This window comes from Salvelinus alpinus, chromosome 7, assembly GCF_045679555.1.
Source record: "Salvelinus alpinus chromosome 7, SLU_Salpinus.1, whole genome shotgun sequence".
Lineage (NCBI taxonomy): Eukaryota > Metazoa > Chordata > Actinopteri > Salmoniformes > Salmonidae > Salvelinus > Salvelinus alpinus.
Window position 1 is genome coordinate 86,353,603 of NC_092092.1, and position 27,390 is coordinate 86,380,992.

At 37.2% G+C, this 27,390-nt stretch overlaps 1 protein-coding gene across 1 annotated transcript in view; it reads right to left on the reverse strand.

Moving 5' to 3' along the window:
- Positions 1–644: 644 nt before the first annotated feature.
- The window catches only part of tbx22 (T-box transcription factor 22), a 29,296-nt gene continuing 2,550 nt past the window's right edge, over positions 645–27,390 (reverse strand). The window contains exons 3-8 of the mRNA XM_071411978.1: positions 26,793–26,894; positions 22,639–22,813; positions 19,772–19,936; positions 10,220–10,284; positions 10,043–10,128; positions 645–2,735 (exon numbers count right to left, since the gene is read on the reverse strand). Of these exons, the coding sequence (XP_071268079.1) occupies positions 2,191–2,735; positions 10,043–10,128; positions 10,220–10,284; positions 19,772–19,936; positions 22,639–22,813; positions 26,793–26,894 (1,138 nt within the window). The 3' untranslated portion in view covers positions 645–2,190. The remainder of the gene's footprint in view (positions 2,736–10,042; positions 10,129–10,219; positions 10,285–19,771; positions 19,937–22,638; positions 22,814–26,792; positions 26,895–27,390) is intronic.

A 27,390-nucleotide genomic window follows, 5' to 3' on the forward strand; every position in this document is an offset into this window, starting at 1 on the left:
TCATGTCAAATGTATATTGTTGATTTTTAAGGTTAGGGAAAATTACAGTGATTAGTGCCACTTTTAAGCATGTCAATATAAATGAATGTATTTATGTTTATTTGTAATTTAGTCTTGCCTTTTAATCATTATATGTGTTATTGTTTTTACCATCGAGGACCACTTTGGAAACAAGTGTTTTAATTAATACCTTTAAGTGATATCCTCTGGGTCCACATTGTGTATTTTGTTGTATATGTATATATCTGTTTCCCAAAATACATTTGATAAAAAAAGAGTAATGGCTTCTACATCACTGAGACCTGAAGGAGCTCACTTCACCAGGCAGGTGTGGAAACGGGCAGAATGGGTCTGGCTAGAGGATTGGCTGCTTCATCACTCAGACCTGAATGAGCCCGGCTAGAGGACTTGTGTGTGTGTGTGTGTGTGGGTGTGGGTGTGGGTGTGGGTGTGTGTGTGTGTGTGTGTGTGTGTGTGTGTGTGTGTGTGTGTGTGTGTGTGTGTGTGTGTGTGTGTGTGTGTGTGTGTGTGTGTGTGTGTGTGTAACTGAGTCCAACAGCTCAACTAAACTGTAAAATAATATTTGTGCTGTAAAATAATATTTGATTCCATAATTCAACAGAAAGTATTTTTAAAGCGTTTTATGAAGTGGCATAATAATAACACTTATATAATTTGGTGTTTGTTAGGTCTGAGATATACACAGTACATTATACATGTACACACACACACACACACACACACACACACACACACACACACACACACACACACACACACACACACACACACACACACACACACACACACACACACACACACACACACACACACACACACACACACACACACACACACACACACATTTATACACAGCTCAGAGGGAACCTGAAAGCTTGCTTGTAGGAAACAACATTTGGACTGCAGCTGAAAGAAATCAGTCAGAGGTAAAGTAGAAAGGTTAGAGTTGGAGTTAGGGTCAGGGTTAGAGTTAGGGTCAGGGTTAAGGTCAGGGTTAGGGTTAGGGTCAGGGTTAGGGTCAGGGTTAAGGTCAGGGTTAGAGTTAGGGTTAGGGTTAGGGTCAGGGTTAGGGTCAGGGTTAAGGTCAGGGTTAGGGTTAGAGTTAGGGTCAGGGTTAGGGTTAGGGTTAGGGTTAGGGTTAGGGTAGGGTCAGGGTCAGGGTTAGGGTAGGGTCAGGGTTAGGGTAGGGTAGGGTCAGGGTTAAGGTCAGTGTCAGAGTTAAGGTCAGGGTTAAGGTTAGGGTAGGGTCAGTGTTAAGGTCAGGGTTAGGGTCAGGGTTAGGGTAGAAACAGAGATACAATTTAAAACAGTAGATGATGGTCAGATACAGCTTTAGTAGGAGATGGTCTGATACAGCTTAGTAGGAGATGGTCTGATACAGCTTTAGTAGATGATGGTCTGATACAGCTTTAGTAGGAGATGGTCTGATACAGCTTTAGTAGATGATGGTCTGATACAGCTTTAGTAGATGATGATGGCCTGATACAGCTTTAGTAGATGATGGTCTGATACAGCTTTAGTAGTTGATGGTCTGATACAGCTTTAATGGATGATGATGATGGTCTGATACAGCTTTAGTAGATGATGATGGTCTGATACAGCTTTAGTAGTTGATGGTCTGATACAGCTTTAGTAGATGATGATGGTCTGATACAGCTTTAGTAGTTGATGGTCTGATACAGCTTTAGTAGTTGATGGTCTGATACAGCTTTAGTAGATGATGATGGTCTGATACAGCTTTAGTAGATGATGATGGCCTGATACAGCTTTAGTAGATGATGGTCTGATACAGCTTTAGTAGATGATGATGGTCTGATACAGCTTTAGTAGATGATGATGGTCTGATACAGCCTTAGTAGATGATGATGGTCTGATACAGCTTTAGTAGATGATGATGGTCTGATACAGCTTTAGTAGATGATGATGGTCTGATACAGCCTTAGTAGATGATGATGGTCTGATACAGCTTTAGTAGATGATGATGGTCTGATACAGCTTTAGTAGATGATGATGGCCTGATACAGCTTTAATGGATGATGATGGTTTGTCCAGAACATACTGTATGCTCCCTCTAATTCTCCCATCTCTCTGGCGCTATAGTTTCCAGGATAAGGGCTACTTGTTATTGCTAGGTTAGGGTAAGGTTACGGTAGGGTCAGGGGTCAGAGGTCAGAGGCAGTGGGTGGTGTTCCAGGGTGTCTGGCGTAGCAGACAGTCTGTGGTGCTGTCAGCCAGTTTGGCGTGGCATGAGAAAGCAGCGAGGTGAGCGTTTCTGGGTAGACTGGAGCGGTACAGACAGTACGGGGGAGCTGGGTCTGGGTGGGAGCGGTGAGGGTAGTGAGGGCCGGGTCCCCGCGGGGAGCTGTGAGAGGGAGGGGCCTGTAGGGGGTGTGGCTGCAGGCTGGGAGGATGTCTGGGAACGCCCCCCTGAAGACACAGAGCACTGAAGCCTGGAGCCTTCTTCCCTTGCAGGGCCGAGAGGAGGGGAGGCAGGGGGGAGTAGCGCCGGGGGCAAGGGTAGGGTCTGGCCGGCATGGGGGAGATGGGGGAGAAGGGGGAGGTCTTGCAGCAGAGGGGAAGACAACAGGAGTGCAGGCTGGTGTCAGGGCAGGAGAAGGAGGAGAGGGTGAAGGGGTGAGAGGTCGGAGGACAGGAGAGAGGGACAAGGCTCTTCAGAGGAGAAGTGCAGTTGCCTGGAGACCCACAGCTACCTCCTGATGAGACAACACAACAAAACAACAGAAGGGGTTTAAAAACAAGATTAATAACCGTATCTATTCTTAGATTAATAACCAAAAACACACCTAGATTATTAACCATAATAGGAGTTAGATTAACAACCAAAACCACACTTAGATTAACTTCACTAGGGTAGGTGGCAGCATTGGGAATTTTGGATGAAAGCATGCCCAAATTAAACAGCCTGCTACTCAGCCATAAAAGCTAGAATATCATATAATTAGATTTGGATAGAAATCACTCTGAAGTTTCTAAAACCGTTTGAATGATGTCTGTGAGTAAAACAGAACTCATATGCCAGGCGAAAACCTGAGAAAAATTCCAACCAGGAAGTGGGAAATCTGAGGTTTGTAGTTTTTCAAATCTTTGCACATCAAATACACAGTGTCTATGGGGTCATATTGCACTTCCTACGGCTTCCACTAGATGTCAACAGTCTTTAGAACCTTGTTTGAGGCTTCTACTGTGAAGTAGGGGCGAATGAGTGGGGAATGAGTTAGAGGTCTGCCAGGGAGCCACGAGCTGGTCACGCACATTCACGTGACAGCTTGCGTTCCATTGCAATTCTACAGACAAAGGAATTCTCCGGTTGGAACATTATTGAAGATTTATGTTAAAAAGATCCTAAAGATTGATTCTATACATCGTTTGACATGTTTCTACGGACTGTAACGGGAACTGTTTGACTTTTCGTCTGCACCTAGTGATCACGCCTCATGAATGTTGATTACTGGGCTTAACACGCGAACAAAAAGGAGGTATTTGGACATACATGATGGACATTATCGAACAAAACAAACATTTATTGTGGAACTGGGATTCCTGGGAGCGCATTCTGATGAAGATCATCACAGGTAAGTGAATATTTATAATGCTATTTCTGACTTCTGTTGACTACACAACATGGCGGATATGTGTTTGGCTTGTGTTGGTCTCTGAGCGCTGTACTCAGATTATTGCATGGTGTGCTTTTTCCGTAAAGTTTTTATGAAATCTTTTTTCTTAAATTAACGTTCCCAAGGTAAACAGACATTTTCTCTGGCCCAGATTGTAGAATATGCATATAATTTACAGATTAGGATAGAAAACACTCCAAAGTTTCCAAAACTGTCAACATATGGTCTGTGAGTATAACAAAACGTATTCTGCAGACGAAAACCTGAGAAAATATAACCTGGAAGTGATATTATTATTATTTTTAAATCTGTGTTTCCTGGACCGTCTTTCTTCCATTTAAAGGGGTATCAACCAGATTCCTTTTCCAATGGCTTCCTCAGGCTGTGACCAGGCTTTAGACATAGTTTCAGGCTTTTATTTTGAAAAATGAACAAGATTTTTCAAAACTAGTCAGGTGTCCTCCGAATAGTTCCTGCGCGCGCGAGAGGAGCTCTCCATTTTCCTTTTGTCTCTTAATGAATAGGTTATGGTCCGGTTGAAATATTATCGATTATATTTGTTAAAAACAACCTGAGGATTGATTATAAAAAACATTTCACATGTTTCTACGACCATTACGGATACTTTTTGGAATTTGTCGAACGAAACAAGGCTTTGGTTTTCTGAACATAACGCGCAACCCAAATGGCGTTTTTTTGTGATAAAAGTAATATTTATCGAACAAAAATAAAATTTGTTGTGTAACTGGGAGTCTCGTGAGTGCAAACATCCAAAGATTATCTAAGGTAAGCGATTCATTTTATTGCTTTTCTGACTTTCGTGACCAAGCTAACCAAGCTAATATAAGGCTAACTGTTCTAGCATTGATTGCTACACTCACAAAAGCTTGGATTTCTTTCGCTGTAAAGTATATTTTCAAAATCTGACACGATAGGTGGATTAACAACAAGCTAAGCTGTGTTTTGGTATATTTCACTTGTGATTGCATGATTATAAATATTTTTAGTAATATTTTTTATTCTGATACGTTGGGGAATTTTGTTCTTCCTTTCAGGACCGGAACGAGGCTGTAGTTTTCTTAACATAACGCGCAACCCAAATGGCGTTTTTTTGTGATAAAAGTAATATTTATCGAACAAAAATAAAATTTGTTGTGTAACTGGGAGTCTCGTGAGTGCAAACATCCGAAGATTATCTAAGGTAAGCGATTAATTTTATTGCTTTTCTGACTTTCGTGACCATGCTAATTTGGGGCTAGCTGTTGTAGCATTGATTGCTACACTCACAAAAGCTTGGATTTCTTCCGCTGTAAAGTATATTTTCAAAATCTGACACGGTAGATGGATTAACAACAAGCTAAGCTTTGTTTTGGTATATTTCACTTGTGATTGCATGATTATAAATATTTTTAGTAATATTTTTGATTTTGGCGCCCTGCAATTCTAGCGGTTGTTTAGGAAAATGTAGCGCAGAGAAGTTAAGGAGAAGTGGATCTAAAATTTCATGCATAACAGTTGTATCTTTTAGCAATGTCTATTATGAGTATTACTGTAAATTGATGTGGCTCTCTGCAAAATCACCGGATGTTTTGGAACTACTGAACATAACGCGCCAATGTAAACTCAGATTTTTGGATATAAATATGAACTTTACCGAACAAAACATACATATATTGTGTAATATGAAGTCCTATGAGTGTCATCTGATGAAGATCATCAAAGGTTAGTGATTCATTTTATCTCTATTTTTGCTTTTTGTGACTCCTCTCTTTGGCTGGATAAATGGCTGTGTTTTTCTGTGACTTGGCTCTGACCTAACATAATCGTTTGGTGTGCTTTCGTCGTAAAGCTTTTTTGAAAATGACACTGTGGCTGGCTTTACAACAAGTGTATCTTTAAAATGGTGTAAAATACTTGTATGTTTGAGGAATTTTAATTTTGGGATTTCTGTTGTTTTGAATTTGGCGCCCTGCAGTTTCACTGGCTGTTGACGAGGTGGGATGCTACCGTCCCACATACCCTAGTGAGGTTAACAACTATAACTATAGATAGATTAACAACAATATCTAGAGGTAGATTAACAACTATACCTAGAGTTAGATTAACAACCATAACTAGAGTTAGATTAACAACCATAACTAGAGTTAGATTAACAACAATAACTAGTTAGATTAAAAACCATAACTAGAGTTAGATTAACAACAATATCTAGAGGTACATTAACAACTATACCTAGAGTTAGATTAACAAAAATAACAAGAGTAAGATGAACTTCTTATGGCTGGGGGCAGTATTGAGTAGCTTGGATGAATAAGGTGCCCAGAGTAAACTGGGCACCTCACTTACCTTTGCAGTTCTTCATCAGAATGCACTCCCAGGAATCACAGTTCCACAATAAATGTTTGTTTTGTTCGATAATGTCCATCATTTATGTCCAAATAGCTACTTTTGTTAGCGTGTTTTGTAAACAAATCCAAAGTCACAAAGCACGTTCACTAGGAGCAGACGAAATGTCAAAAAGTTCCATTACAGTCCGTAGAAACATGTCAAACGAAGTATAGAATCAATCTTTAGGATGTTTTTAACATAAATCTTCAATAATGTTCCAACCGGAGAATTCCTTGGTCTTCAGAAATGCAATGGAAGGCAAGCTAACTCTCTCACGTGAACGCGTGTGGTCAGCTCATGGCACTCTGCCAGAGCCCTGACTCAAAGAGTCCTGATTCCCCCCTCCTTTACAGTAGAAGCATCAAACAAGGTTCTAAAGACTGTTGACATCTAGTGGAAGCCTTAGGAAGTGCAATATGACCAATATCCCACTGTATATTCGATAGGCGATGAGTTGAAAAACTACAAACCTCAGATTTTCCACTTCCTGGTTGGATTTTTTCTCGGGTTTTTGCCTGCCATATGAGTTCTGTTATACTCACAGACATCATTCAAACAGCTTTAGAAACGTCAGAGTGTTTTCTATCCAAATCTACTAATAATATGCATATATTAGCAACTGGGCCTGAGTAGCAGGCCGTTTACTCTGGGCACCTCTGGGCACCTTATTCATCCAATCTACTCAATACTGCCCCCAGCCATAAGAAGTTGACAACAACCACAACCCGAATTAGATTAACAACCATAACCAGAGTAAGATTAACAACCATACCTGGAGTTAGATTACCAAACCTAGCTAGAGTAAAATTAACAACCATAACTACAGATAGGTTAACAATCATACCTATAATTAGATTAACAACCATACGTAGAGGTAGATTAACAACCCGACCTAGAGTTAGGTTAAACAGTTTTTTTGAGTCAGATTAACAACCATACCAAGAGTTAAATTAACAACCATAACTAGAGTTAGGTTAAAAAACATAATTTGAGTTAGATTAAGAACCATAACTAGAGGTAGATTAACAACCATAACTAGAGTTAGATTAACAACCATAACTAGAGTTAGATTAACAACCATAACTAGTTAGATTAACAACCATAACTAGTTAGATTAACAACCATAACTAGTTAGATTAACAACCATAACTAGAGTTAGATTAACAACCATAACTAGAGTTAGATTAACAACCATAACTAGTTAGATTAACAACCATAACTAGTTAGATTAACAACCATAACAAGAGTTAGATTAACAACCATAACTAGTTAGATTAACAACCATAACTAGAGTTAGATTAACAACCATAACTAGAGTTAGATTAACAACCATAACTAGTTAGATTAACAACCATAACTAGTTAGATTAACAACCATAACTAGTTAGATTAACAACCATAACTAGAGTTAGATTAACAACCATAATTAGAGTTAGATTAACAACCATAATTAGAGTTAGATTAACAACCATAACTAGTTAGATTAACAACCATAACTAGTTAGATTAACAACTATAATTAGAGTTAGATTAACAACCATAACTAGAGTTAGATTAACAACAATATCTAGTTAGATTAACAACCATAACTAGTTAGATTAACAAGCATAACTAGAGTTAGATTAACAACCATACCTAGAGTTAGATTAACAACCATAACTAGAGTTAGATTAACAACCATAACTAGTTAGATTAACAACCATAACTAGTTAGATTAACAAGCATAACTAGTTAGATTAACAACCATAACTAGTTAGATTAACAACTATAATTAGAGTTAGATTAACAACCATAACTAGAGTTAGATTAACAACTATAATTAGAGTTAGATTAACAACTATAACTAGTTAGATTAAAAACCATAACTAGTTAGATTAACAACCATAACTAGAGTTAGATTAACAACCATAACTAGTTAGATTAACAACCATAACTAGTTAGATTAACAACCATAACTAGTTAGATTAACAACCATAACTAGAGTTAGATTAACAACCATAACTAGAGTTAGATTAACAACCATAACTAGTTAGATTAACAACCATAACTAGTTAGATTAACAACCATAACTAGAGTTAGATTAACAACCATAACTAGTTAGATTAACAACCATAACTAGAGTTAGATTAACAACCATAACTAGTTAGATTAACAACCATAACTAGAGTTAGATTAACAACCATAACTAGAGTTAGATTAACAACCATAACTAGAGTTAGATTAACAACCATAACTAGTTAGATTAACAACCATAACTAGAGTTAGATTAACAACCATAAATAGAGTTAGATTAACAACCATAACTAGTTAGATTAACAACCATAACTAGTTAGATTAACAACCATAACTAGTTAGATTAACAACCATAACTAGTTAGATTAACAACCATAACTAGTTAGATTAACAACCATAACTAGAGTTAGATTAACAACCATAACTAGAGTTAGATTAACAACCATAACTGGTTAGATTAACAACCATAACTAGTTAGATTAACAACCATAACTAGAGTTAGATTAACAACCATAACTAGAGTTAGATTAACAACAATAACTAGTTAGATTAACAACCATAACTAGTTAGATTAACAAGCATAACTAGAGTTAGATTAACAACCACACCTAGAGTTAGATTAACAACCATAACTAGAGTTAGATTAACAACCATAACTAGAGTTAGATTAACAACTATAATTAGAGTTAGATTAACAACCATAACTAGAGTTAGATTAACAACTATAATTAGAGTTAGATTAACAACCATAACTAGTTAGATTAAAAACCATAACTAGTTAGATTAACAACCATAACTAGAGTTAGATTAACAACCATAACTAGTTAGATTAACAACCGTAACTAGAGTTAGATTAACAACAATAACTAGTTAGATTAACAACCATAACTAGTTACATTAACAACTATAATTAGAGTTAGATTAACAACCATAACTAGAGGTAGATTAACAACCATATTTAGAGTTAGATTAACAACCATAACTAGTTAGATTAACAACCATAACTAGTTAGATTAACAACCATAACTAGAGTTAGATTAACAACCATATTTAGAGTTAGATTAACAACCATAACTAGAGGTAGATTAACAACCATATTTAGAGTTAGATTAACAACCATAACTAGAGGTAGATTAACAACCATATTGAGAGTTAGATTAACAACCATAACTAGTTAGATTAACAACCATAACTAGTTAGATTAACAACTATAATTAGAGTTAGATTAACAACCATAACTAGAGTTAGATTAACAACTATAATTAGAGTTAGATTAACAACCATAACTAGAGTTAGATTAACAACCATAACTAGAGTTAGATTAACAACCATAACTAGAGGTAGATTAACAACCATAATTAGAGTTAGATTAACAACCATAACTAGTTAGATTAACAACCATAACTAGAGTTAGATTAACAACCATAACTAGAGGTAGATTAACAACCATATTTAGAGTTAGATTAACAACCATAACTAGAGGTAGATTAACAACCATATTTAGAGTTAGATTAACAACCATAACTAGTTAGATTAACAACCATAACTAGTTAGATTAACAACTATAATTAGAGTTAGATTAACAACCATAACTAGAGTTAGATTAACAACTATAATTAGAGTTAGATTAACAACCATAACTAGTTAGATTAACAACCATAACTAGTTCGATTAACAACTATAATTAGAGTTAGATTAACAACCATAACTAGAGTTAGATTAACAACCATAACTAGAGTTAGATTAACAACCATATTTAGAGTTAGATTAACAACCATAACTAGTTAGATTAACAACCATAACTAGTTCGATTAACAACTATAATTAGAGTTAGATTAACAACCATATTTAGAGTTAGATTAACAACCATAACTAGAGTTATACAATGTAAATGTCTGTGATTGAATTAACAGAATTGTTCTTAGTTTTACTTTTGTAATAATGAGTGTCGGAATAGGTCTTTGTGTGTCTGTCAGTAGCCATTCACCTTGTAGCTGTAGAGTAAATGGTTTGAACTCCAGACTGAGGGGACTTCTCCAGGGATAGGACTCCATGAGGCCGTCCAACACGCCCCTACACAGAGAGAGCGTTCACAAGTGTTAAAATAGTAAACTCTATAGAGAATATGGTGTGATGTAGACACTTTATAGCTGTGTTTGTTTACCTGTTCCGTCCTGGGTCTCTGAAGCCCTTAGCGAATGGGTTCCTGTCAATCTTCAATTTGGTGATCTGACAGCACAAACAACAAATCAGGACAGAGGGTTAGGAATATGACCTACATGGTTTAGTAGGAGCTATGGTTTCCAAAGTCACAGCTTTGTGAACTCTGCCTACAAGGCCAGCATCCCGGAGTCGCCTCTTCACTGTTGACATTGAGACTGGTGTCTTGCGGGTACTATTTAATGAAGCTGCCAGTTGAGGACTTGTGAGTCGTCTGTTTCTCAAACTAGACACTCTAATGTACTTGTCCACCTGCTCAGTTGTGCACCGGGGCCTCCCACTCCTCTTTCTGTTCTGGTTAGAGCCAGTTTGCTCTGTTCTGTGAAGGGAGTAGTACACAGCGTTGTACGAGATCTTCAGTTTCTTTCCAATTTCTCGCATGGATTAGCCTTAATTTCTCAGAACAAGAATAGACTGACGAGTTTCAGAAGAAAGTGTTTTGTTTCTGGCCATTTTGAGCCTGTCATCGAATCCAGAAATGCTGATGCACCAGATACTCAACTAGTCTAAAGAAGGCCAGTTTTATTGCTTCTTTAATCAGCACAACAGTTTTCAGCTGTGCTAACATAATTGCAAAAGTGTTTTCTAATGATCAATTTGCCTTTTAAAGTGCTAGACTTGGATTAGCTAACATAACGTGCCATTGGAACACAGGAGTGATGGTTGCTGATAATGGACCTCTGTACGCCTATGTAGATATTCCATTAAAAATCAGCCGTTTCCAGCTACAATAGTCATTTACAACATTAAATGTCTACACTGTATTTCTGATCAATTTGATGTTATTTTAATGGACAAAAAATGTGCTTTTATTTAAAAACAAGTACATTTCTAAGTGACCCCAAACTTTTGAACGGTAGTGTAAGTGAACCCCAAATCAATGTAGTTCTCATCATTTTTGCGCCTCTTCGATGGTCCAACGTCCCTGTCTGTTGTTCGGTGCTTTCCCGGGTAAGGGGGCAGTAGCTCTTCGACTGCATCAGATTCACAACTGTCAGTGTCCATGCTAGCTGGGCTAATAACAAATATAGAATTACTGATGCTAGCATTGGATGTGCTCGTGGAAGCAGAACAACTTGTGTCGTCGACAGGTGCAGGTGTAGTACTGCTGGAAGTAGCAGTACTACCAGTAGAGCTGGTATTTGTCTCTATGGATGCAGGCCTTACTTTTTTTAACCATTTATCAATTTTCGAGCAAAGGGAATGAGCAGCAGGTACATATGGATCTTTAGTGGAATTTCCGCGAGAGAGTAACGGTTAATGTGATTGGATGTTGAGAAATCTGTGAATGTATTGTAATGTTTTAAAATTGTATAATCAGCCTTAATTTTGCTGGACCCCAGGAAGAGTAGCTGCTGCTTTGGCAGCAGCTAACGGAGATCCATAATAAATACAAATACAAATACAAATTTGACATTGTGTTGTTATTTCGCTGAACACTAGATGGTTTCATTAGATTTTTGGCAGTGAAACGAGGCTACTCAGGTGAGAAAAAACTAATGTATAGCCCCGTGGAAAAATCTAAATGATTTTGTGGAAAAATGTGGAAAAATCTAAATGATGATCTTTATGGCCTTCCTGTGACATCGGGTGGTGTAGGTGTCCTGGAGGGCAGGTAGTTTGCCCCCGGTGACGCGTTGTGCAGACCTCACTACCCTCTGGAGAGCCTTACGGTTGTGTGCGGAGCAGTTGCCGTACCAGGCGGTGATACAGCCCGACAGGATGCTCTCGATTGTGCATCTGTAGAAGTTTGTGAGTGCTTTTGGTGACAAGCTGAATTTCTTCAGCCTCCTGAGGTTGAAGAGGCGCTGCTGCGCCTTCTTCACAACGCTGTCTGTGTGGGTGGACCAATTCAGTTTGTCCGTGATGTGTACACCGAGGAACTTAAAACTTTCCACCTTCTCCACTACTGTCCCGTCGATGTGGATAGGGGGGTGCTCCCTCTGCTGTTTCCTGAAGTCCACGATCATCTCCTTTGTTTTGTTGACGTTGAGTGTGAGGTTATTTTCCTGACACCACACTCCGAGGGCCCTCACTTCCTCCCTGTAGGCCGTCTCGTCGTTGTTGGTAATCAAGCCTACCACTGTAGTGTCGTCCGCAAACTTGATGATTGAGTTGGAGGCGTGCATGGCCACGCAGTCGTGGGTGAACAGGGAGTACAGGAGAGGGCTCAGAACGCACCCTTGTGGGGCCCCAGTGTTGAGGATCAGCGGGGTGGAGATGTTGTTACCTACCCTCACCACCTGGGGGCGGCCCGTCAGGAAGTCCAGGACCCAGTTGCACAGGGCGGGGTCGAGACCCAGGGTCTCGAGCTTGATGACGTGTTTGGAGGGTACTATGGTGTTAAATGCTGAGCTGTAGTCGATACACAGCAATCTCACATAGGTATTCCTCTTATCCAGATGGGTTAGGGCAGTGTGCAGTGTGGTTGCGATTGCGTCGTCTGTGGACCTATTGGGTCGGTAAGCAAATTGGAGTGGGTCTAGGGTGTCAGGTAGGGTGGAGGTGATATGGTCCTTGACTAGTCTCTCAAAGCACTTCATGATGACGGAAGTGAGTGCTACGGGCGGTAGTCGTTTAGCTCAGTTACCTTAGCTTTCTTGGGAACAGCAACAATGGTGACCCTCTTGAAGCATGTGGGAACAGCAGACTGGGATAAGGATTGATTGAATATGTCCTTAAACACACCAGCCAGCTGGTCTGCGCATGCTCTGAGGACGCGGCTGGGAATGCCGTCTGGGCCTGCAGCCTTGCGAGGGTTAACACATTTAAATGTTTTACTCACCTCGGCTGCAGTGAAGGAGAGCCCGCAGGTTTTGGTAGCGGGCCGTGTCAGTGGCACTATTGTCCTCAAAGCGAGCAAAAAAGTTATTTAGTCTGTCTGGGAGCAAGACATCCTGGTCCGAGACGGCGCTGGTTTTCTTTTTGTAATCCGTGATTGACTGTAGACCCTGCCACATACCTCTTGTGTCTGAGCTGTTGAATTGCGACTCTACTTTGTCTCTATACTGGCACTTAGCTTGTTTGATTGCCTTGCGGAGGGAATAGCTACACTGTTTGTATTCGGTCATGTTTCCGGTCACCTTGCCCTGGTTAAAAGCAGTGGTTCGCGCTTTCAGTTTCACGCGAATGCTGCCATCAATCCACGGTTTCTGGTTTGGGAATGTTTTAATCGTTGCTGTGGATACGACATCGTCAATGCACTTTCTAATGAACTCGCTCACCGAATCAGCGTATTCGTCAATGTTGTTGTTGGATGCAATGCGTAACATATCCCAATCCACGTGATCGAAGCAGTCTTGAAGCGTGGAATCAGATTGGTCGGACCAGCGTTGAACAGACCTGAGCGCGGAAGCTTGCCGTTTTAGTTTCTGTTTGTAGGCTGGAAGCAACAAAATTGAGTCGTGGTCAGCTTTTCCGAAAGGAGGGCGGGGGACGGCCTTATATGCGTCACGGAAGTTAGTATAACAATGATCCAAGGTTTTACCAGCCCTGGTAGCACAATCGATATGCTGATAGAATTTAGGGAGTCTTGTTTTCAGATTAGCCTTGTTAAAATCCCCAGCTACGATGAATGCAGCCTCAGGGTGTGTGGTTTCCAGTTTACATAGAGTCAGATAAAGTTCGTTCAGGGCCATCGATGTGTCTGCTTGGGGGGGAATATATACGGCTGTGATTATAATCGAAGAGAATTCCCTTGGTAGATAATGCGGTCGACATTTGATTGTGAGGAATTCTAAATCAGGTGAACAGAATGACTTGAGTTCCTGTATGTTGTTATGATCACACCACGTCTCGTTAATCATAAGGCATACACCCCCGCCCCTCTTCTTACCAGAAAGATGTTTGTTTCTGTCGGCGCGATGCGTGAAGAAACCAGCTGGCTGCACCGACTCCGTTAGCGTCTCTCGAGTGAGCCATGTTTCCGTGAAGCAAAGAACGTTACAGTCTCTGATGTCTCTCTGGAATGTTACCCTTGCTCGGATTTCATCAACCTTGTTGTCAAGAGACTGGACATTGGCGAGTAGTATGCTAGGGAGTGGAGCGCGATGTGCCCGTCTCCGAAGCCTGACCAGAAGACCGCTTCGTTTGCCCCTTTTACGGCGTCGTTGTTTAGGGTCGCCGGCTGGGATCAGATCCATTGTACTGGGTGGAAGGCAAAACACAGGATCCGCTTCGGGAGAGTCATATTCCTGTTCGTAATGATGGTGAGTTGACGTTGCTCTTATATTCAGTAGTTCCTCCCGACTGTATGTAATGAAACCTAAGATTACCTGGGGTACCAATGTAAGAAATAACACATAAAAAAATAAAATACTGCATAGCTTCCTAGGAACGCGAGGCGGCCATCTCTATCGGCGCCGGAAGTAGAACATTTTTGCACACTCTTGGCATTCTCTCAACCAGGTTCATGAGGTTGTCACCTGGAATGCATTTCAATTAACAGGTGCATTTTGTAAAAGTACATTTGTGGAATTTCTTTCCTTCTTAATGCGTTTGAGCCAATCAGTTGTGTTGTGACAAGGCAGGGGTGGTATAACAGTGAGTTACCGCTGCTCTAATATCCAAAAGTTCTTCCCGGCTTAAAGCAATAATTCAACAACGTTCTGGGCTAATAATGTGAGGAGAAAATACTGCAGAGTTACTTAGGAGACAGAAACAGAGCGGCCATGACTAACATCTTCAGCTTGATGATAGATGATAGTGGTAATGTAGTTACAGTAATGATAGTAGTAATGTAGTTACAGTGATGTAATGATAGTAGTAATGTAGTTACAGTGATGTGTTGATAGTAGTAATGTAGTTACAGTGAGGTGATGAAAGTAGTAATGTAAATACAGTAATGATAGTAGTAATGTAGTTACAGTGAGGTGATGATAGTAGTAATGTAGTTACAGTGAGGTGATGAAAGTAGTAATGTAAATACAGTAATGATAGTAGTAATGTAGTTACAGTAATGATAGTAGTAATGTAGTTACAGTACTATGATGATAGTAGTAATGTAGTTACAGTGAGGTGATGAAAGTAGTAATGTAAATACAGTGAGGTAATGTTAGTAGTAATGTAGTTACAGTGATGTAATGATAGTAGTAATGTAGTTACAGTGATGTGATGAAAGTAGTAATGTAAATACAGTAATGATAGTAGTAATGTAGTTACAGTAATGATAGTAGTAATGTAGTTACAGTGATGTGATGATAGTAGTAATGTAGTTACAGTGATGTGATGATAGTAGTAATGTAGTTACAGTGAGGTAATGTTAGTAGTAATGTAGTTACAGTGATGTAATGATAGTAGTAATGTAGTTACAGTGATGTGATGATAGTAGTAATGTAGTTACAGTGATGTGATGATAGTAGTAATGTAGTTCAGTGATGTGATGATAGTGGTAATGTAGTTACAGTGATTAGATGATAGTAGTAATGTAGTTACAGTGATGTGATGATAGTAGTAATGTAGTTACAGTGATGTGATGATAGTACTAATGTAGTTACAGTAATAATAGTAGTAATGTAGTTACAGTGATGTGATGATAGTGGTAATGTAGTTACAGTGAGGTGATGATAGTAGTAATGTAGTTACAGTGATGTGATGATAGTAGTAATGTAGTTACAGTAATGATAGTAGTAATGTAGTTACAGTGATGTGATGATAGTAGTAATGTAGTTACAGTGATGTAATGATAGTAGTAATGTAGTTACAGTAATGATAGTAGTAATGTAGTTACAATGATGTGATGATAGTAGTAATGTAGTTACAGTGGTGTAATGATAGTAGTAATGTAGTTACAGTGATGTGATGATAGTAGTAATGTAGTTACAGTGATGTGATGATAGTGGTAATGTAGTTACAGTGATGTGATGATAGTAGTAATGTAGTTACAGTGATGTGATGATAGTAGTAATGTAGTTACAGTGATGTGATGATAGTAGTAATGTAGTTACAGTAATGATAGTAGTAATGTAGTTACAGTGATGTGATGATAGTGGTAATGTAGTTACAGTGAGGTGATGATAGTAGTAATGTAGTTACAGTGATGTGATGATAGTGGTAATGTAGTTACAGTAATGATAGCAGTAATGTAGTTACAGTAATGATAGTGGTAATGTAGTTACAGTGATGTGACTATGGTAGTAATGTAGTTACAGTGAGGTGATGATAGTAGTAATGTAGCTACAGTGAGGTGATGATAGTGGTACTGTAGTTACAGTGAGGTAATGGTAGTAATGTAGTTACAGTGATATGATGATAGTAGTAATGTAGTTACAGTGATGTAATGATAGTAGTAATGTAGTTACATTAATGATAGTAGTAATGTAGTTACAATGATGTGATGATAGTAGTAATGTAGTTACAGTGATGTGATGATAGTAGTAATGTAGTTACAGTGATGTAATGATAGTAGTAATGTAGTTACAGTAATGATAGTAGTAATGTAGTTACAGTGATGTGATGATAGTAGTAATGTAGTTACAGTGATGTAATGATAGTAGTAATGTAGTTACAGTAATGATAGTAGTAATGTAGTTACAATGATGTGATGATAGTAGTAATGTAGTTACAGTGATGTAATGATAGTAGTAATGTAGTTACAGTGATGTGATGATAGTAGTAATGTAGTTACAGTGATGTGATGATAGTGGTAATGTAGTTACAGTGATGTGATGATAGTAGTAATGTAGTTACAGTGATGTGATGATAGTAGTAATGTAGTTACAGTGATGTGATGATAGTAGTAATGTAGTTACAGTAATGATAGTAGTAATGTAGTTACAGTGATGTGATGATAGTGGTAATGTAGTTACAGTGAGGTGATGATAGTAGTAATGTAGTTACAGTGATGTGATGATAGTGGTAATGTAGTTACAGTAATGATAGCAGTAATGTAGTTACAGTAATGATAGTGGTAATGTAGTTACAGTGATGTGACTATGGTAGTAATGTAGTTACAGTGAGGTGATGATAGTAGTAATGTAGCTACAGTGAGGTGATGATAGTGGTACTGTAGTTACAGTGAGGTAATGGTAGTAATGTAGTTACAGTGATATGATGATAGTAGTAATGTAGTTACAGTGATGTAATGATAGTAGTAATGTAGTTACATTAATGATAGTAGTAATGTAGTTACAATGATGTGATGATAGTAGTAATGTAGTTACAGTGATGTGATGATAGTAGTAATGTAGTTACAGTGATGTAATGATAGTAGTAATGTAGTTACAGTAATTATAGTAGTAATGTAGTTACAGTGATGTGATGATAGTAGTAATGTAGTTACAGTGATGTAATGATAGTAGTAATGTAGTTACAGTGAGGTGATGATAGTAGTAATGTAGTTACAGTGATGTGATGATAGTAGTAATGTAGTTACAGTGATGTAATGATAGTAGTAATGTAGTTACAGTAATGATAGTAGTAATGTAGTTACAGTGATGTGATGATAGTAGTAATGTAGTTACAGTGATGTAATGATAGTAGTAATGTAGTTACAGTAATGATAGTAGTAATGTAGTTACAGTGATGTGATGATAGTGGTAATGTAGTTCCAGTGATGTGATGATAGTAGTAATGTAGTTACAGTGATGTGATGATAGTGGTAATGTAGTTACAGTGATGTGATGATAGTAGTAATGTAGTTACAGTGATGTGATGATAGTAGTAATGTAGTTACAGTGATGTGATGCTAGTAGTAATGTAGTTACAGTAATGATAGTAGTAATGTAGTTACAGTGATGTGATGATAGTAGTAATGTAGTTACAGTGATGTGATGATAGTAGTAATGTAGTTACAGTGAGGTGATGATAGTAGTAATGTAGTTACAGTGATGTGATGATAGTAGTAATGTAGTTACAGTAATGATAGTGGTAATGTAGTTACAGTGATGTAATGATAGTAGTAATGTAGTTACAGTAATGATAGTAGTAATGTAGTTACAGTGATGTGATGATAGTAGTAATGTAGTTACAGTGATGTAATGATAGTAGTAATGTAGTTACAGTAATGATAGTAGTAATGTAGTTACAGTGATGTGATGATAATGGTAATGTAGTTACAGTGATGTGATGATAGTAGTAATGTAGTTACAGTGATGTGATGATAGTAGTAATGTAGTTACAGTGATGTGATGATAGTAGTAATGTAGTTACAGTAATGATAGTAGTGATGTAGTTACAGTGATGTGATGATAGTAGTAATGTAGTTACAGTGATGTAATGATAGTAGTAATGTAGTTACAGTGATGTGATGATAGTAGTAATGTAGTTACAGTGATGTAATGATAGTAGTAATGTAGTTACAGTAATGATAGTAGTAATGTAGTTACAGTGATGTGATGATAGTGGTAATGTAGTTACAGTGATGTGATGATAGTAGTAATGTAGTTACAGTGATGTGATGATAGTAGTAATGTAGTTACAGTGATGTGATGATAGTAGTAATGTAGTTACAGTAATGATAGTAGTAATGTAGTTACAGTGATGTGATGATAGTAGTAATGTAGTTACAGTGATGTGATGATAGTAGTAATGTAGTTACAGTGATGTGTTGATAGTGTTTCTGTCCTGAACAGATGGTGTGTGTTTCTGTCCTGAACAGGTGGTGTGTGTTTCTGTCCTGAACAGATGGTGTGTGTGTTTCTGTCCTGAACAGATGGTGTGTGTTTCTGTCCTGAACAGGTGGTGTGTGTGTTTCTGTCCTGAACAGATGGTGTGTGTTTCTGTCCTGAACAGATGGTGTGTGTTTCTGTCCTGAACAGATGGTGTGTGTTTCTGTCCTGAACAGATGGTGTGTGTTTCTGTCCTGAACAGATGGTGTGTGTTTCTGTCCTGAACAGATGGTGTGTGTTTCTGTCCTGAACAGGTGGTGTGTGTTTCTGTCCTGAACAGATGGTGTGTGTTTCTGTCCTGAACAGGTGGTGTGTGTGTTTCTGTCCTGAACAGATGGTGTGTGTTTCTCTATATTACTATGCAGCAGAAGTGAGGTGGACCGTGATGAAGAGAGCTGCTGCCACGAGAGTCTTCTGTTACTGCAGGGACCACAGGCAACACCACGGTCACATGGACACACACACACATGAAGCCAGTCCTCCATATTAATTCTACTGAGTATCTAGTTTACACCACAGTGAAGCCATAGTTCCTGTTCCATTCTACTGAGTTTCTAGTTTAGACCACAGTGAAGCCATAGTTCCTGTTCCATTCTACTGAGTTTCTAGTTCAGACCACAGTGAAGCCATAGTTCCTGTTCCATTATACTGAGTTTCTAGTTTAGACCACAGTGAAGCCATAGTTCCTGTTCCAATATACTGAGTTTCTAGTTTAGACCACAGTGAAGCCATAGTTCCTGTTCCATTATACTGAGTTTCTAGTTTAGACCACAGTGAAGCCATAGTTCCTGTTCCATTATACTGAGTTTCTAGTTCAGACCACAGTGAAGCCATAAGCGCTTGTTAGTTCTGATTGGTAAGGCAGTACCTGACTGGCTGAGAGAAAGTACCTGTTGGTTCTGATAGGCTGTCACGGTGGTGAACTCTGTCTCTGGGAAGGAGAAGCTGGCCATACCCTCAGTGGCCAGCGAGGGGATCTTTGATAGGTCCAGCCGGGGGTCGTGGCGGATCACATGGACGCGAGGCTTGTATTTATGCATTGACTGTAGAATAATCTGAACCAACAGAGTCATTTAGAGAACGTTGTCAATGTGATGTCCATCAGCACAACATAGATGTTACATGCATTTTGGCCATGTATGTTGTGTTTTGGCGGTTTCTGAACTTCATGCAAGATTATATAACAACCAGCTGCCATTAAAGATACGCCAACCTCACAACAGGTCTACCAATAACAAGTTTATAATGTTGGTAACCCGTTTATAATGTTGGTAACCAGTTTATAATGTTGGTAACCAGTTTATAATAGAATGACTTGTTTTCTATTCTAATAATGTTGGTAACCAGTTTATAATGTTGGTAACCAGTTTATAATGTTGGTAACCAGTTTATAATAGAATTACTTGTTTACTGTTCTAATAATGTTGGTAACCAGTTTATAATGTTGGTAACCAGTTTATAATGTTGGTAACCAGTTTATAATGTTGGTAACCAGTTTATAATGTTGGTAACCAGTTTATAATAGAATTACTTGTTTACTGTTCTAATAATGTTGGTAACCAGTTTATAATGTTGGTAACCAGTTTATAATGTTTGTAACCAGTTTATAATGTTGGTAACCAGTTTATAATGTTGGTAACCAGTTTATAATGTTGGTAACCAGTTTATAATGTTGGTAACCAGTTTATAATGTTGGTAACCAGTTTATAATGTTGGTAACCAGTTTATAATGTTGGTAACCAGTTTATAATGTTGGTAACCAGTTTATAATAGAATGAATTGTTTACTGTTATAATAATGTTGGTAACCAGTTTATAATGTTGGTAACCAGTTTATAATGTTGGTAACCAGTTTATAATGTTGGTAACCCATTTATAATGTTGGTAACCAGTTTATAATGTTGGTAACCAGTTTATAATGTTGGTAACCAGTTTATAATGTTGGTAACCAGTTTATAATGTTGGTAACCAGTTTATAATAGAATGACTTGTTTACTGTTATAATAATGTTGGTAACCAGTTTATAATGTTGGTAACCAGTTTATAATGTTGGTAACCAGTTTATAATGTTGGTAACCAGTTTATAATGTTGGTAACCAGTTTATAATGTTGGTAACCAGTTTATAATAGAATGAATTGTTTACTGTTATAATAATGTTGGTAACCAGTTTATAATGTTGGTAACCAGTTTATAATGTTGGTAACCAGTTTATAATGTTGGTAACCCGTTTATAATGTTGGTAACCAGTTTATAATGTTGGTAACCAGTTTATAATGTTGGTAACCAGTTTATAATGTTGGTAACCAGTTTATAATGTTGGTAACCCGTTTATAATGTTGGTAACCAGTTTATAATGTTGGTAACCAGTTTATAATGTTGGTAACCAGTTTATAATGTTGGTAACCAGTTTATAATGTTGGTAACCAGTTTATAATGTTGGTAACCAGTTTATAATGTTGGTAACCCGTTTATAATGTTGGTAACCCGTTTATAATGTTGGTAACCCGTTTATAATGTTGGTAACCAGTTTATAATGTTGGTAACCAGTTTATAATGTTGGTAACCAGTTTATAATGTTGGTAACCAGTTTATAATGTTGGTAACCAGTTTATAATGTTGGTAACCAGTTTATAATGTTGGTAACCAGTTTATAATGTTGGTAACCAGTTTATAATAGAATGACTTGTTTACTGTTCTAATAATGTTGGTAACCAGTTTATAATGTTGGTAACCAGTTTATAATGTTGGTAACCAGTTTATAATGTTGGTAACCAGTTTATTATAGAATGACTTGTTTACTGTTCTAATAATGTTGGTAACCAGTTTATAATGTTGGTAACCAGTTTATAATGTTGGTAACCAGTTTATAATGTTGGTAACCAGTTTATAATGTTGGTAACCAGTTTATAATGTTGGTAACCAGTTTATAATAGAATGACTTGTTTACTGTTCTAATAATGTTGGTAACCAGTTTATAATGTTGGTAACCAGTTTATAATGTTGGTAACCAGTTTATAATGTTGGTAACCAGTTTATAATGTTGGTAACCAGTTTATAATGTTGGTAACCAGTTTATAATGTTGGTAACCAGTTTATAATGTTGGTAACCAGTTTATAATAGAATGACTTGTTGACTATTCTAATAATGTTGGTAACCAGTTTATAATGTTGGTAACCAGTTTATAATGTTGGTAACCAGTTTATAATGTTGGTAACCAGTTTATAATGTTGGTAGCCAGTTTATAATGTTGGTAACCAGTTTATAATAGAATGACTTGTTGACTATTCTAATAATGTTGGTAACCAGTTTATAATGTTGGTAACCAGTTTATAATGTTGGTAACCAGTTTATAATATAATGACTTGTTGACTATTCTAATAATGTTGGTAACCAGTTTATAATGTTGGTAACCAGTTTATAATGTTGGTAACCAGTTTATAATGTTGGTAACCAGTTTATAATGTTGGTAAGCAGTTTATAATGTTGGTAACCAGTTTATAATGTTGGTAACCAGTTTATAATGTTGGTAACCAGTTTATAATGTTGGTAACCAGTTTATAATAGAATGACTTGTTTGATATACCATGGCTTCCAGCCAATCAGCATCCAGTTTTAAACCTGGTAGTTTGGATCCTGGATGCTGATTGGCTAAAACAGCATTCTAGCCATGTTTAATAACGTCCTATAGATTAGCAGTCAGATAGTAGAACACAGTAGATTAAATGATTGTAGATCAGAAAGAGAGATGTGACTTACGTGTCCCTTGTCCTCCATCTCGTTGTTGGTCAGTTTGACCCGATCGAAGCTGATCACCTGACGCATCCACGTCTCGCCCACGCACGGGGAGTCCGGGTGCATGTACAAGCGTGGAGCAATGCAGGAGTGGTCCGTGTTTCCTGCCACCATCCACTGAGAGCTGTGGTACACATACCTAAATACAACAGAACATCACAACAGAACATCAGAATATCACATACCTAAATACAACAGAATATCACATATCTAAATACAACAGAACATCAGAACAGAACATCACATACCTAAATACAACACAACATCAGAACAGAATATCAGAATATCACATACCTAAATACAACAGAATATAACATACCTAAATACAACAGAATATCAGAACATCACATACCTAAATACAACAGAACATCAGAACAGAATATCAGAATATCACATACCTAAATACAACAGAATATCACATAAATAAAATACAACACAACATCAGAACAGAATATCAGAATATCACATACCTAAATACAACACAACATCAGAACAGAATATCAGAATATCACATACCTAAATACAACAGAATATCAGAACAGAATATCAGAATATCACATACCTAATTACAACAGAATATCACATACCTAAATACAACAGAACATCAGAATATCAGAATATCACATACCTAAATACAACAGAACATCAGAACAGAATATCACATACCTAAATACAACAGAACATCAGAACAGAATATCAGAATATCACATACCTAAATACAACAGAATATCAGAACAGAATATCACATACCTAAATACAACAGAATATCACATACCTAAATACAACAGAATATCACATACCTAAATACAACAGAATATCACATACCTAAATACAACAGAATATCAGAACAGAACATCACATACCTAAATACAACAGAATATCACATACCTAAATACAACAGAATATCACATACCTAAATACAACAGAATATCACATACCTAGATACAACAGAATATCACATACCTAAATACAACAGAATATCACATACCTAAATACAACAGAACATCAGAATATCACATACCTAAATACAACAGAATATCACATACCTAAATACAACAGAATATCAGAACAGAACATCACATACCTAAATACAACAGAATATCACATACCTAAATACATCAGAATATCACATACCTAAATACAACAGAATATCACATACCTAAATACAACAGAACATCAGAATATCAGAATATCACATACCTAAATACAACAGAATATCAGAACAGAATATCACATACCTAAATACAACAGAATATCAGAACAGAATATCACATACCTAAATACAACACAACATCAGAACAGAATATCAGAATATCACATACCTAAATACAACAGAATATCACATACCTAATACAACAGAATATCAGAACAGAATATCAGAATATCACATACCTAAATACAACACAACATCAGAACATCAGAATATCACATACCTAAATACAACAGATTATCACATACCTAAATACAACAGAACATCAGAACAGAACATTAGAACACCACATACCTAAATACAACAGAACATCAGAATATCAGAACAGAAAATCTGAATATCACATAGGTAAATACAACGGAATATCAGAACAGAACATCAGAACAGAACATCAGAACATCACATACCTAAATACAACAGAATATCATAACAGAATATCAGAATATCATAACAGAATATAAGAACATCACATACCTAAATACATTAGAATATCAGAACATCATAACAGAACATCAGAACATCACATAACTAAATACATCAGAATATCAGAACATCAGAACAGATTATCAGAATATCAGAACATAATATCAGAATACCACATTCCTAAATACAACAGAACATCAGAACAGAACATTAGAACAGAACATCAGAACAGAACATCAGAACAGAACATCAGAACAGAACATCAGAACAGAATATCAGAACAGAACATCAGAACAGAACATCAGAACAGAATATCAGAACAGAACATCAGAACAGAACATCAGAACAGTACATCAGAACAGAATATCAGAACAGAACATCAGAACAGAATATCAGAACAGAACATCAGAACAGAACATCAGAACAGTACATCAGAACAGAATATCAGAACACAATATCAGAATAGAATATCTTTGACTTTATTGTCCACCCAGAGTTGACAAGTTGGCTTCACTAACAACAGGTGAAAAGACTAATAATGAGTTGTGACCACATAGTTCTCTTCTTACAAAGCTTTGCCATGAAGTAACTGACTTTCCAAGTAAAACATTTTTGTGACTATATTTAGACTATAGAGGCCTAGCTGTATTTGATATACCCCTCCACCCTCCAGTGGTGCGTATTCATGGTTGCTAAGGAAAGCCAGGCTTCCCACAGAAATTACCAAGAAAAAGGGAAAAAAACATACATTATTTTATATCTTTCGTGTCTCTGTGTTTCATAATTTTCCTTTCATTCGCCAGAGGCTGAATGTATCTCACTGGAGAAAGCATCTGAGTGAGCGAAACAGCGCCCCCCTCTGTCTCTGTATGTGTAGCACATCTGTCTAATGCTGTCTGGTCAAAAAGTTTATGACATTGTTGCAAGGGAAGCCAGCAATCATTTGGCCTTCCTTGATGAAAAAATTATACGAAAATAGGCAATGAGCTTTGAGCTAAGATGAGTGAACTCAACTGGTCCTTGCACACCAAAAAAAGTGTTAAGGGTAGCCAGTTTGGAATTTCACATCACATCAAAAGCCAAACCTCATTGACAGAAAAAAAACTAGAATTGTTGCATCTCGTTGTGTTGTTGTCCTCTGGTGGCAAGCTAGCTAAAATTGTCCCTTTCCTAAATTAGCTATGGATTGAGATAGGGATTTGGACTTGTGGTTTTACTTAATTCTCCTTCCTGGCCAATGATTAAAAAGGCGATTCTGAGAGAGGGGAGGATGGCAGAGAGGAGGATGGCAGTGGTGTTTCTCTACAAGTAGGGTGAGTCAACATGGTTTTATACTTAAACACACACACAGCAAGCAGCACCATGGACAGGCACATAGTATTGAGCTTACATTGATTTCTAAATCGTTTTTGGAATATTTTAGTTGGCGCTGTATTAGACTAAGCAGAGGTGATTAGATGATGTTGATGTGGTTCTGTAATAGTGGAGGCAGCTCCTGTTTATGTTCCATTTGTGGTAACTCGTCTGTGTTCCAAATCAATAGTTGTTTAGTAGTTTAAACATGTTAGAAATATGACCATGCTACCGGTCATGTAACTGTTACATGCTATATGCTTTGTGGACTCCACCGGACACATTTTGTTTTCCAGTTTTGTAATAAAACAAAGGTGTGGTGGATTTTATTCTGCCACTGTGTCTTCTAAATAAGGTATTGGAACTGAATTTTTTAATATTTCCTGGATATAGTATGCTTACTTACTTACTTACTTTATTGTGTATTTCATATTCTTAATTATCTTAATTATTTTTATTTATTTAAATACATTTTTATTCTTTATTGCATTGATGGGTTTTGAGTTTGCAAGAATGGCATTTCACTGTACTTGTGCACGTGACATTAAAACCTGACACGTATTGTCTCGGCCTCAGGCCTATCACCGTAGCAAGGCATACGAACTAACAGGTTATAGAGGCATACGAACTAACAGGTTATAGAGGCATACGAACTAACAGGTTATAGAGGCATACGAACTAACAGGTTATAGAGGCATACGAACTAACAGGTTATAGAGGCATACGAACTAACAGGTTATAGAGGCATACGAACTAACAGGTTATAGAGGCATACGAACTAACAGGTTATAGAGGCATACGAACTAACAGGTTATAGAGCAAACAACGCATTTATCACAACACATTGGTTGTAATATGGCTGTTTTTCCCCTAGCTTGGCTTCCCGGGTGATTTTACCCAAGCACCGCTACTGTCACCCTGTGCTCGTTAAATGTGTGTATATTGGGTAAAATGTTTGATTTACAGTACAAAAATATAGTAAAATTTGCAGCTTCATTCAGAGAAATTTGGAAACAAAGAAAAGACCGATTGATGCAATAATGCGCTGGTTTTAAAGTACGTTTCTAAAATAGGAGACCATTTCCTTTCGTGCAATTTACAACTGTAGGCTACATATACGTTGAGGGTCTACCTGTATCGTTTAGAGTCGACGGGCAAAACGTCCATGGCGATGTAGTACTGCTGGCACGGGTCCAAGTTACGCACCTTTACGCGCAAGGATGGGAACATCCTCCTGTAGAAAACACACACAAAGACTTTAAAGTAGGATAAATGAGCTAAAATGGTCATCATATAATAGCGTATTTAATTCAATCCATAATGTTATTAAATATCAACTAGTGTGGAGAACTAATTAAACTAACAGAGATCAGTGTTTTGATGCGTCAGTTAAATTCGTTGGAAATGTAACACCATTGAAAGAGAGGCTGCGGGCCTCAGTCAAGGTGAAGCTCAGACCACGACGGCGTTCTGGCGAGATTTATTACTCGTCTCATAAAAATCACAACAGAGATAATAGAATTTATAACAAGTCATGAAATGTTTAGCCTATATAGAATAACATGTGCTTTTATGAAACTGTTATGAAAATGTTAAAGAATATGCAAAGAGATTAAAATTACAAAATTACCCCAAAATGTAATTACAAAATAACAGAGCTCCAATTCCTGAGGAATAAAGCATGTACATTGTTAATTATATGATAAGAGTCAAAGAATAGAAAGTTATAG